This window comes from Bombina bombina, chromosome 6, assembly GCF_027579735.1.
Source record: "Bombina bombina isolate aBomBom1 chromosome 6, aBomBom1.pri, whole genome shotgun sequence".
Classification (NCBI taxonomy): domain Eukaryota; kingdom Metazoa; phylum Chordata; class Amphibia; order Anura; family Bombinatoridae; genus Bombina; species Bombina bombina.
This window is the reverse complement of record NC_069504.1, coordinates 148685310-148698776: the sequence shown is the minus strand read 5'-3', so window position 1 is coordinate 148698776 and position 13467 is coordinate 148685310. Positions and strand designations below refer to the sequence as shown.

Here is a 13467-nt window from a genome sequence, read left to right as displayed (position 1 = left end):
CTGAGCTTCCCCACTGTTGTAATATGAGTGGGAGGGGCCTATTTTAGCGCTTTATTGCGCAGTAAAAATTTAGTCACAGTCTTCCTATTTCTTCCTCCATGATCCAGGACGTCTCTACAGAGCCCAGGGGTCTCCAAAATTAGTTTGAGGGAGGTAATCAGTCACAGCAGACCTGTGACAGTGTGTTTGACTGTGATAAAAACGTTTATTATTTCAACTGTTATCCGTTTTGGGTATTAAGGGGTTAATCATCCTTTTGCTGGTGGGTGCAATCCTCTGCTAACTTTATACATTTTCTGTTAAAATTTGGTTGTTTTAACATATTTGGTTCACTGTTAATTCAATCGTGTCACATTTTTATGTTTCTTAAAGGCGCAGTAGCGTTTTTTATATAGCTTGTAAATTTATTTAAAAGTTTTTTTCCAAGCTTGCTAGTGTTATTGCTAGTCTGTTTAAACATGTCTGACACAAATGAATCTGTTTGTTCACTATGTTTAAAGGCCAATGTGGAGCCCAATAGAAATTTGTGCACTCAATGTATAGATTTTACTTTGAATAAAAGTCAAACTTTATATGTTAAAAAAATATCACCAGACAACGAGGGGGAAGTTATGCCGACTAACTCTCCTCACGTGTCAGTACCTTCGCCTCCCGCTCAGGAGGTGCGGGATATTGTGGCGCCAAGTACATCAGGGCGGCCCATACAAATCACTTTGCAAGACATGGCTAATGTTATGACTGAAGTACTATCTAAATTGCCAGAATTAAGAGGTAAACGCGATCACTCTGGGGTAAGAACAGAGTGCGCTGATAATAGTAGAGCCATGTCTGATACTGCGTCACAATTTGCAGAACATGAGGACGGAGAGCTTCATTCTGTGGGTGACGGATCTGATCCAAGTAAACTGGATTCAGAGATTTCAAATTTTAAATTTAAGCTTGAGAACCTCCGTGTATTACTAGGGGAGGTATTAGTGGCTCTGAATGATTGTAACACGGTTGCAATTCCAGAGAAAGTATGTAGGCTGGATAAATATTTTGCGGTACCGGCGTGTACTGACGTTTTTCCTATACCTAAAAGGCTTACAGAAATTGTTAACAAGGAGTGGGATAGACCCGGTGTGCCCTTTTCACCCCCTCCTATATTTAGAAAAATGTTTCCAATAGACGCCACCACACGGGACCTATGGCAGACGGTCCCTAAGGTGGAGGGAGCAGTTTCTACTTTGGCTAAGCGCACCACTATCCCGGTGGAGGATAGCTGTGCTTTTTCAGATCCAATGGATAAAAAGTTAGAGGGTTACCTTAAGAAAATGTTTGTTCAGCAAGGTTTTATATTACAACCCCTTGCATGCATCAAGCCTGTCACTGCTGCGGCGGCATTCTGGTTTGAGTCTCTGGAAGAGACCCTTAGCACAGCTCCATTGGATGAGATTATGAACAAGCTTAAAGCCCTTAAGCTAGCTAATTCATTTATTTCTGATGCCGTAGTACACTCAACCAAACTTACGGCTAAGAACTCCGGATTCGCCATTCAAGCGCGCAGAGCGCTGTGGCTTAAATCCTGGTCAGCTGATGTGACATCTAAATTGCTTAATATTCCTTTCAAAGGGCAGACATTATTCGGGCCCGGCTTGAAAGAAATTATCGCTGACATTACTGGAGGTAAGGGCCATGCCCTGCCTCAAGACAGGGCCAAACCAAAGGCTAAACAGTCTAATTTTCGTGCCTTTCGTAACTTCAAGGCAGGAGCAGCATCAACTTCCTCCGCTCCAAGACAGGAAGGAACTGTTGCTCGCTACAGACAGGGCTGGAAACCTAACCAGTCCTGGAACAAGGGCAAGCAGGCCAGAAAACCTGCTGCTGCCCCTAAGACAGCATGAAGTGAGGGCCCCCGATCCGGAAACGGATCTAGTGGGGGGCAGACTTTCTCTCTTCGCCCAGGCTTGGGCAAGAGATGTCCAGGATCCCTGGGCGTTGGAGATCATATCTCAGGGATATCTTCTGGACTTCAAAGCTTCTCCTCCAAAAGGGAGATTTCATCTTTCAAGGTTATCAGCAAACCAGATAAAGAAAGAGGCGTTTCTACGCTGTGTACAAGACCTCTTACTAATGGGAGTGATCCACCCAGTTCCGCGGTCGGAACACGGGCAAGGATTCTATTCAAATCTGTTTGTGGTTCCCAAAAAAGAGGGAACCTTGAGACCAATCTTGGACTTAAAGATCCTAAACAAATTCCTAAGAGTTCCATCGTTCAAAATGGAAACTATTCGAACCATCTTACCCATGATCCAAGAGGGTCAGTACATGACCACAGTGGATCTAAAGGATGCCTACCTTCACATACCGATTCACAAGGATCATTACCGGTATCTAAGATTTGCCTTCCTAAACAGGCATTACCAATTTGTAGCTCTTCCCTTCGGGTTAGCTACGGCTCCAAGAATCTTTACAAAGGTTCTGGGCTCTCTTCTGGCGGTACTAAGACCGCGAGGCATGGCGGTACTAAGACCGCGAGGCATAGCGGTAGCTCCGTACCTAGACGACATTCTGATACAAGCGTCAAGTTTCCAAACTGCCAAGTCTCATACAGAGTTATTTCTGGCATTTCTAAGGTCGCATGGGTGGAAGGTGAACGTAGAAAAGAGTTCTCTATTGCCACTCACAAGAGTTCCCTTTCTAGGGACTCTTATAGATTCTGTAGAAATGAAAATTTACCTGACGGAGGACAGGTTATCAAAACTTCTAAATGCTTGCCGTGTCCTTCATTCCATTCAACACCCGTCAGTGGCTCAGTGCATGGAGGTAATCGGCTTAATGGTAGCGGCAATGGACATAGTACCATTTGCGCGCCTGCATCTCAGACCGCTGCAATTGTGCATGCTAAGTCAGTGGAATGGGGATTACTCAGATTTGTCCCCTCTGCTAAATCTGGATCAAGAGACCAGAGATTCTCTTCTATGGTGGCTTTCTCGGGCACATCTGTCCAAGGGGATGCCCTTCCGCAGGCCAGATTGGACGATTGTAACAACAGACGCCAGCCTTCTAGGTTGGGGCGCAGTCTGGAATTCCCTGAAGGCTCAGGGATCATGGACTCAGGAGGAGAGACTCCTTCCAATAAACATTCTGGAATTAAGAGCAATTTTCAATGCTCTTCTGGCTTGGCCTCAGTTAGCAACTCTGAGGTTCATCAGGTTTCAGTCGGACAACATCACGACTGTGGCTTACATCAACCATCAAGGAGGAACAAGGAGTTCCCTAGCGATGATGGAAGTCTCAAAGATAATTCGCTGGGCAGAGTCTCACTCTTGCCACCTGTCAGCAATCCACATTCCAGGCGTGGAGAACTGGGAGGCGGATTTTCTAAGTCGCCAGACCTTTCATCCGGGGGAGTGGGAACTTCATCCGGAGGTGTTTGCCCAACTGCTTCATCATTGGGGCAAACCAGATCTGGATCTCATGGCGTCTCGCCAGAACGCCAAGCTTCCTTGTTACGGATCCAGGTCCAGGGACCCGGGAGCGGTGCTGATAGATGCTCTGACAGCACCTTGGGTCTTCAACATGGCTTATGTGTTTCCACCTTTCCCGATGCTTCCTCGATTGATTGCCAGGATTAAACAAGAGAGAACATCAGTGATTCTAATAGCGCCTGCGTGGCCACGCAGGACCTGGTATGCAGATCTGGTGGACATGTCGTCCTGTCCACCATGGTCTCTGCCTCTGAGACAGGACCTTCTGATTCAGGGTCCTTTCAAACATCCAAATCTAATTTCTCTGAGGCTGACTGCATGGAGATTGAACGCTTGATTCTATCAAAGCGTGGATTCTCGGAGTCAGTGATTGATACCTTAATACAGGCTAGGAAACCTGTTACCAGGAAAATTTACCATAAAATATGGCGTAAATACTTATATTGGTGCGAATCCAAGAGTTACTCATGGAGTAAGGTTAGGATTCCTAGGATATTGTCTTTTCTACAAGAAGGTTTAGAAAAGGGTTTATCTGCTAGTTCGTTAAAGGGACAGATTTCAGCTCTGTCTATCCTTTTACACAAACGTCTGGCAGAAGTTCCAGACGTTCAGGCTTTTTGTCAGGCTTTGGCTAGGATTAAGCCTGTGTTTAAGACTGTTGCTCCGCCGTGGAGCTTAAACTTAGTTCTTAACGTTCTGCAAGGTGTTTTGTTTGAACCCCTTCATTCCATCGATATCAAGCTGTTATCTTGGAAAGTTCTGTTTTTAATGGCTATTTCCTCGGCTTGAAGAGTCTCTGAGTTATCGGCCTTACATTGTGATTCTCCTTATCTGATTTTTCATTCAGACAAGGTAGTTCTGCGTACTAAACCTGGGTTCTTACCTAAGGTAGTCACTAACAAGAATATCAATCAAGAGATTGTTGTTCCATCATTGTGCCCTAACCCTTCTTCAAAGAAGGAACGACTTTTGCACAATCTGGACGTCGTCCGTGCCCTGAAATTTTATTTGCAGGCAACTAAAGATTTTCGTCAAATTTCTTCCCTGTTTGTCGTTTATTCTGGACAGAGGAGAGGTCAAAAAGCTTCGGCTACCTCTCTCTCTTTTTGGCTTTGTAGCATAATACGTTTAGCCTATGAGACTGCTGGACAGCAGCCTCCTGAAAGGATTACAGCTCATTCTACTAGAGCTGTGGCTTCCACTTGGGCCTTTAAGAATGAGGCCTCTGTTGAACAGATTTGCAAGGCTGCAACTTGGTCTTCACTTCACACTTTTTCAAAATTTTACAAATTTTACACTTTTGCTTCTTCGGAGGCTGTTTTTGGGAGAAAGGTTCTACAGGCAGTGGTTCCTTCCGTGTAAAGATCCTGCCTGTCCCTCCCGTCATCCGTGTACTTTTAGCTTTGGTATTGGTATCCCATAAGTAATGGATGACCTGTGGACTGACTACACTTAACAGGAGAAAATATAATTTATGCTTACCTGATAAATTCATTTCTCCTGTAGTGTAGTCAGTCCACGGCCCGCCCTGTTTTTTACGGCAGGTCTAAATTTTAATTAAACTCCAGTCACCACTGCACCCTATAGTTTCTCCTTTCTCGTATGGTTTCGGTCGAATGACTGGATATGATGTAGAGGGGAGGAGCTATATAGCAGCTCTGCTCGGGTGATCCTCTTGCACTTCCTGTTAGGGAGGAGTTATAATCCCATAAGTGATGGATGACCCGTGGTCTGACTACACTACAGGAGAAATGAATTTATCAGGTAAGCATAAATTATATTTTTTATGTAGGCAAGACGGTTGACACCCTCCGTATCCGCATGGCCAACCATCGCGCTGTTATTAGGCTGGCAATTCGAGAAAAAGAATCGGAACAGCCTGTTGCAAGGCATTTTGCGATGTGTGGCCATACGGTTAGTGATCTAAGATATGTGATCATTGATCACGTGCCCAAACTCAATAGGGGTGGTGATAGAGCCAATCTTCTATTGCAAAAAGAATCCAGGTGGATTTACAACTTGGGGACTTTATCCCCCAAGGGGTTAAATACACAATTGGATTGGCACTGTTTTCTATAATGTTATCCAGACATAATGATTTCTTAAGCGTTAGAGAGTTAGGTTAGAATGGTACAGTGTTTAAAAATGAGTTAAAATATATTTGATGTTTCCTCTATAATCATAGCCCTGATTTAGTCCCACATTATGGAACATAAATGTTATAGCTTAAGGGAGTATCTAAATATAGGGAGTAGTTTATAATGATGTAGCAATGATTTATACAGTAATATGTGCAAATTATTATATCTGAGCGATATCTGTAATGTCTATTTAATATGGGTTATTTGAGTCCCCAGTTACGTAGTCCTATTACAGTGGTTGGCATGACAACCTGGTATACTTATGGTATACTTGTATTACGCTGGAGACTCAAATAGGGGATATTTATAGTGAATACACTAACAGAATAAAGGTCATCATAATTCACAGATATTGTCCATAATATTGATGGCAGGTAGCTTTGTTAATGCAATTTTTAACAACCTTTGTTCCGTTTTACAGTTGTTTACTTTGGTTGCTGGGGCAACCAGCGGACCTGCGCACTGAGTCCTGCAGGACGCCGGAGGCACTTCCGGTAGTACGTAGTTATGGTGGAGGGTTTTGCGGCGCCAAGCTGTATTTCCCGCACTGCTATTGGCTAAGAGGTGGAAACGTCACCTCTCAGCCAAATTGCGTTCTGCCGTGGGCTGCCTTTAGCAGCTCAGCTCAGCAAACGCTGCTAACAAATAAAGGGGCTTTCAGAATGAAGTATTTTATACTTCATGAATGAAAGTCCCCTTTATTTGTTACGATTGTAAATCCTAGCGTTTCCCAAACTTTAATCTTACACTGTATACACAACTATTACCTGTCCTTTACGTGCTATGACAGATATCTTATGGTACATACTATAAACTTTGTATAGACCAAACATTTGCAAATATTTTCTTTGCTAATTACATGTATCTTTTATGCAGAATATATTCTGTATTGTATTGAAGCGGATTTGTAAAACATGCAAAATGTCTTCTCTGCATACATTTTTTAAAGATTTGATGTTTTGTTTGTTTTTGTTTTTGCTTTTTGGGAGACGTTTTTTTGCAGGAAACTTCTTCAGGCCGCAGGGTCCAGCTAATAGGAATTGCCTTATTCTGTCCTTTCCTTAATATGTACTCTAAGCTTGGGTATTAAATCCCACGTTATTGAATTCCTATGGACTCTTACCATCTTATGAAAGAAAAGAAAATTTATGCTTACCCAATTAAATTATTTTCTTTCGGGATGATGAGTCCATAGGCCCCACCCATTACATTTTTGGGCAACTTTTCTAATTTGTACCTCTGAATTCCCTGCTTTTGTCTTTCTTGCCTATCTGTTTCACTTTCTCTGCTAGGCTATACGTTAAAATGAGGAGAGTGGGGAGTTGGGAAGGGATTAATGAACTTGTGTGGACTCTTAGCCCTCTCCTAGTGGTGGGAAGTATATTCCATATGTCATGGAATGCCTATGGACTCTTGTCAACCTGAAATTAGAAGAATTTATCAGTTAAGTATGTATGTATGTATGATTAAGGCTATATGCTGAAACGCGTAAGATCTATTTTCTGATGCACTCTCTCTACCTGTGTGGCATGTACAGCTAATGCTGCTTTTCAACAAGGATCAATAAAGATGGAACTTTTATATTTGGAGCACCACACTTTGTACTTTTTTATATATTATATATATATATATATATATATATATATATATATATATATATATATATATATATATATATATATATATATACTGTCATATACAGTATATATATAATAGTTATATATGTATAATGTTTTTTTTTAAGAATTTGGGGTTTTACATAATGTTAGGCATCTGTCCAGTACAAATAAATTTCATACATTCCAAATGGTTAAATCTATGCATATCTATACACAAAAACCTGGTTTGGGGGCTCATACATGGAAGCAAATAATTACCAAGATAGATGAGAATGCCATTAAAAATTAATACATTGTTACTGAAAGAGTATGTTGTGTGTTTGTCAGAAACATATAATACCCTGTTAGCAATTACACACCTAGATTACGAGTTTTGCGTTAGAGGCTATGCGGTGCTAACGAGCAGTTTATGCTCACCGCTCACTTACAGACATCGCTGGTATTACGGGATTTTACAAACCCGGCATTAACCGCAAAAAAGTGATTGTAGAGCAAAATTTTGCTCCACATCTCACCTCAATACCAGCGCTGCTTACGTTAGCGGTGTGCTGGCTGAACGTGCTTGTGCACAATTTCCCCATAGGAATCAAAGGGGGAGCGCCGGCTGAAAAAAAAACTAACACCTGCAAAAAAGCAGCGTTTAGCTCCTAACCCAGCCCCATTGATTCCTATGGGAAAATACATTTATGTCTACACCTAACATGAACCCGAGTCTAAATACCCCTAATCTTACACTTATTAACCTCTAATCTGACGCCCCCGACATCGCTGACACCTAAATTATATTCTGATTAAGCCCTGATCTGACGCTCCGGACACCGCCGCCACCTACATTATACTTATGAACCCCTAATCTGCTGCCCCCAACATCGCAGACACCTACATTATATTTATTAACCCCTAATCTGCCGCCCCCAATGTCGCCGCAATCTACCTACACTTCTTAACCCCTAATCTGCCACCCCCAATGTCGCCACCACTATATTAAAGTTATTAACCCCTAAATCTAAATCTAACCCTAACACCCCCTAACTAATTTAAATAAATCTAAATAAAATTACTATTATTACCTAAATAATTCCTATTTAAAACTAAATACTTACCTATAAAATAAACCCTAAGCTAGCTACAATATAACTAATAGTTACATTGTAGCTATCTTAGGGTTTATTTTTATTTTACATTAGAAAAAATGCCAAAAAAGAGCGCTACAATATCCCTGCTAAGGTATAAGTTGCTTAAGGTGGTGTCCACGATGTATATTAACGTTTAGTATTAAATAATAGAAGAATCTTAATGAAAAGACTTTTTAAATCACTCACCACACACGGTATCACCATCATCACCACTGTTATTTCATTTTTACGGAATTTGAATACCATTTTGGGACTTGTTACTTTTGGACATCTTTCTGGAAATTGTTTATATCTTTCACTGGCCAACCTTGCCAGAATTATATATTTCCTCCAGAATTGCATGGACTATGCCTTTCATATGCTTTTTTACTTAGATAAATAAACGCCATGTACTAAACTTGTATATGTATCACATTGCATATATTTGTATTTCCAAGATATTAAATTTAAATGTATTTTATTATATTGTATTTTATTAAATTGTAAGTTTTAAACATTGAATATCCACTTATTGTAATTTTAGAAGATTGCTCATTAAATAACTTTCACATATTGTACGATACATATCTCCTACATCCAATCTTTTCATTAAGATTCTTCTATTATGTTATACTAAACGTTAATATACATCGTGGACACCACCTTAAGCAACTTATACCTTAGCAGGGATATTGTAGCGCTCTTTTTTTGGCATTTTTTCTAATTCTTCCTTTGAGACCCGGTTGGGAGATCTCGCCCTTTTGAGAAGGAGCTTGTGTGGGTTTTATCTTCTGGCGCTGTTTGATAACATTTTTTTGTCAACTTATTTTTATTTTACAGGCAAGTTTGTATTTATTTTAACTAGGTAGAATAGTTATTAAATAGTTATTGACTATTTAATAACTACCTAGTTAAAATAGACAAATTTACCTGTAAAATAAAAAATAACCTAAGTTACAATTACACCTAACACTACACTATAATTAAATGAATTCCCTAAATTAAATACAAATAAATAAAATTATCTAAAGTACAAAAAAAGCAAACACTAAATTACAGAAAATAAACAAATTACAAGATTTTTAAACTAATTACACCTAATCTAATCCCCCTAACAAAATAAAAAATCCCTACCCTACACTAAATTACAAATAGCCCTTAAAAGGGCCTTTTGCGGGCATTGCCCAAAAGTAATCAGCTCTTTTACCTGTAAAAAAAGTACAAATCCCCCCCCCAACATTAAAACCCACCACCCACACAACCAACCCTACTCTAAAACCCACCCAATACCCCCTTAAAAAAACCTAACACTAACCCCTTGAAGATCACCTTACCGGGAGAAGTCTTCACCCAACCGGGCCGAAGTCATCAACAAAGCCGGGGGAAGTTTTCATCCATGCCAGGCGAAGAGGTCCTCCAGACAGGCAGAAGTCTTCATCCAGATGGCATCTTCTATCTTCATCCATCCGGCGCGGAGCAGGTCCATCTTCAAGACATCCGGCGCGGAGCATCCTCTTCCATCGAAGTATTCTTAGAATGCCAGCTCAATCCTATTGGCTGATTGGATCAGCCAATAGGATTGAGGTTTAATCCTATTGGCTGATTGCATCAGCAAATAGGATTTTTTCTACCTTAATTCCGATTGGCTGATAGAATTCTATCAGCCAATCGGAATTGAAGGGACGCCATCTTGGATGACGTCACTTAAAGGAACCGTCATTTAGTAAGAAGACTTCGATGGAAGAGGATGCTCCGCGCCGGATGTCTTGAAGATGAACCCGCTCTGCGCCGGATGGATGAAGATAGAAGATGCCGTCTGGATGAAGACTTCTGCCTGTCTGGAGGACCACTTCGCCCGGCTTGGATGAAGACTTCTCCCGGCTTCATTGAGGGTATTTAATTTAGGGAATTCATTTTAATTATAGTGTATTGTTAGGTGTAATTGTAACTTAGGTTAGGTTTTATTTTACAGGTAAATTTGTCTTTATTTTAACTAGGTAGTTATTAAATAGTTAATAACTATTTAATAACTATTCTACCTAGTTAAAATAAATACAAACTTGCCTGTAAAATAAAAATAAACCCTAAGCTAGATACAATGTAACTATTAGTTATATTGTAGCTAGCTTAGGGTTTATTTTATAGGTAAGTATTTAGTTTTAAATAGGAATTATTTAGGTAATAATAGTAATTTTATTTAGATTTATTTAAATTATATTTAAGTTAGGGGGTGTTAGGGTTAGAATTAGATTTAGGGGTTAATAACTTTAATATAGTGGCGGTGATGTTGTGTCACGTCGATGTTAGGGACAGCAGATTAGGGGTTAATAATATTTAACTAGTGTTTGCAATGGGGGAATGTGGCGGTTTAGGGGTTAATATATTTATTATAGTGGTGGTGATGTCCGGTTCGGCAGATTAGGGGTTAAAACATTTTATTTTAGTGTTTGCAATGTGGGAGGGCCTCGGTTTAGGGGTTAATAGGTAGTTTATGGGTGTTAGTGTACTTTTTAGCACTTTAGTTAAGAGTTTTATGCTACGGTGTTGTAGTGTAAAACTCTTAACTACTGACTTTAAAATGCGGTACCAGTCTTGACAGGAGAGGGTGTACCGCTCACTTTTTGGTAGACTCGTAATACCGGCGCTATGCAAGTCCCATTGAAAATATAGGATACGCAATTGACGTAAGTGGATTTGCGGTATTTCCAAGTCTGGCCAAAAAAGTGATCAGTACACCTGTACCTGCAAGACTCGTAATACCAGTGGGCGTTAAAAAGCAGCGTTAGGACTGGCCAACGCTGCTTTTTAATTCCTGATTTTCCAACACTGCTTTTTAAGCCTAACGCACAACTCGTAATCTAGTCGACAGTTAATTATATGTGCAATTAACCCTTTACATATAATTTTCAGTTCATATATAATTCTGAAAAAATCGAAAAACATAATAGCGTTAACAAATATTAAAAGATCAATAACTAATTTGTGGACATTATTCATAGATTAAAGTGTGATTAGGTCACTTTGTTGACATGATAATTTGGGTTTTATTAAAAAGTTAATTGAAATGTGAACTAAATATGTATGCAAGCGATTGGAGCCTGAGGGAAAATTAAAGAGGAATTGTAAATAAATTTGAGTGAATCTGGAATAACAATATTCAGCATCTATAAGGTAAAAGTAATGTATCCATTACCTTTTTTACTTTGTATAATATAAACTTACGTAAATTTGATGTTTACCAAACACTCAACATTTAATTTCATTTTAATGTCTTTTATAAATATATAGATCAGTCAAAATATCTAGCATTTATTTTTTTATTTCTTATAATAGGCATCTGACAAGTTCTTACTTCCTGCATATGTTTTATAGATCAATTTTAATTTGATTCTTCTTATCCTGATGGAGATTGTTATGGCATTGACTGTGATCGTCTCAGCAAGATCCAATGAAGACTGCTGTAAAACAAACAGAGTAGGTATTTATAAATCCGGGTCTTAAAGAGAAAGCATTTGCTTTTTATTTTAAATTAGTTAATGTATGGATCACTGTGCTGTTTTACCTCACTGTTGAACACCCTAAATGTTTCCAAATAATAATGGCTTTAAATTATAATCATTTACTTCTTTAATTTGTACCCTGTCATTATATAACATATGATTAACACTTAATAAATGCATTTTTTTTTCTTGACACTCCATGAAGAACCATAATCAAGACTGATGGGCATAGCCCCATTCCCAACTTTAGTAGGTAATGCCGAGTAAGTAAACCCCTCCTTACACAATTCTCCTAATTAAAATATATCTTCACCTCCCATTAAAACATAAACCTGTTCTAAAATATAAAACACTGTCGGCTAGATTTAGAGTTTTGCGGCCAAAGGGGTGCGTTAGCTACGCATGTTTTTCCCCCCGCACCTTTTAAATAACGCTGGTATTGAGATTTCTCTGAAGGGCTGCGTTAGGCTCCAAAAAGGGAGCGTAGAGGCATATTTACCGCCACTTCAACTCTCAATACCAGCGTTGCTTATGGTAGCGGTAAGCTAGGAAAACGTGCTCGTGCACGATTCCCCCATAGGAAACAATGGGGCAGTTTGGGATGAAAAAAAACCTAACACCTGCAAAAAAGCAGCATTAAGCTCCCAACGCAGCCCCATTGTTTCCTATGGGGAAACACTTTCTAAGTCTGCACCTAACACCCTAACATGAACCCTGAGTCTAAACACCCCTAACCTTACACTTATTAACCCCTAATCTGCCGCCCCCGCTATTGCTGACACCTGCATTATACTATTAACCCCTAATCTGCCGCTCCGGACACCGCCGCAACCTACATTATACCTATGTACCCCTAATCTGCTGCCCACAACACCGCCGACCCCTATAGTATATTTATTAACCCCTAATCTGCCCCCCCAACGTCGCTGCTACCTTACATACACTTATTAACCCCTAATCTGCCGACCGGACCTCGCCGCCACTATAATAAATGTATTAACCCCTAAACCGCCGCACTCCCGCCTCGCAAACCCTATAATAAATAGTATTAACCCCTAATCTGCCCTCTCTAACATCGCCGACACCTAACTTCAAGTATTAACCCCTAATCTGCCGACCGGACCTCGCCGCTACTCTAATAAATGTATTAACCCCTAAAGCTAAGTCTAACCCTAACCCTAACACCCCCCTAAATTAAATATAATTTTAATCTAACGAAATAAATTAAATATTATTAACTAAATTCTTCCTATTTAAAGCTAAATACTTACCTGTAAAATAAACCCTAATATAGCTACAATATAACGAATAATTATATTGTAGCTATTTTAGGATTTATATTTATTTTACAGGCAACTTTGTATTTATTTTAACTAGGTACAATAGCTATTAAATAGTTATTAACTATTTAATAGCTACCTAGTTAAAATAATTACAAAATGACCTGTAAAATAAATCCTAACCTAAGTTACAATTAAACCTAACACTACACTATCAATAAATAAATTAAATCAATTAACTACAAGTACCTACAATTAAATAAACTAAACTAAATTACAAAAAAAAAACACTAAATTACAAAAAATAAAAAAAGATTACAAGAATTTTAAGCTAATTACACC

The 13467-nt window shown here is 39.4% G+C and overlaps 1 protein-coding gene across 1 annotated transcript in view; it reads left to right on the top strand.

Moving 5' to 3' along the window:
• Positions 1-13467, top strand: part of MLC1 (modulator of VRAC current 1) — a 188060-nt gene that overhangs the window by 30323 nt on the left and 144270 nt on the right. The window contains exon 5 of the mRNA XM_053716632.1: positions 11718-11839. Within this exon, the coding sequence (XP_053572607.1) occupies positions 11718-11839 (122 nt within the window). The remainder of the gene's footprint in view (positions 1-11717; positions 11840-13467) is intronic.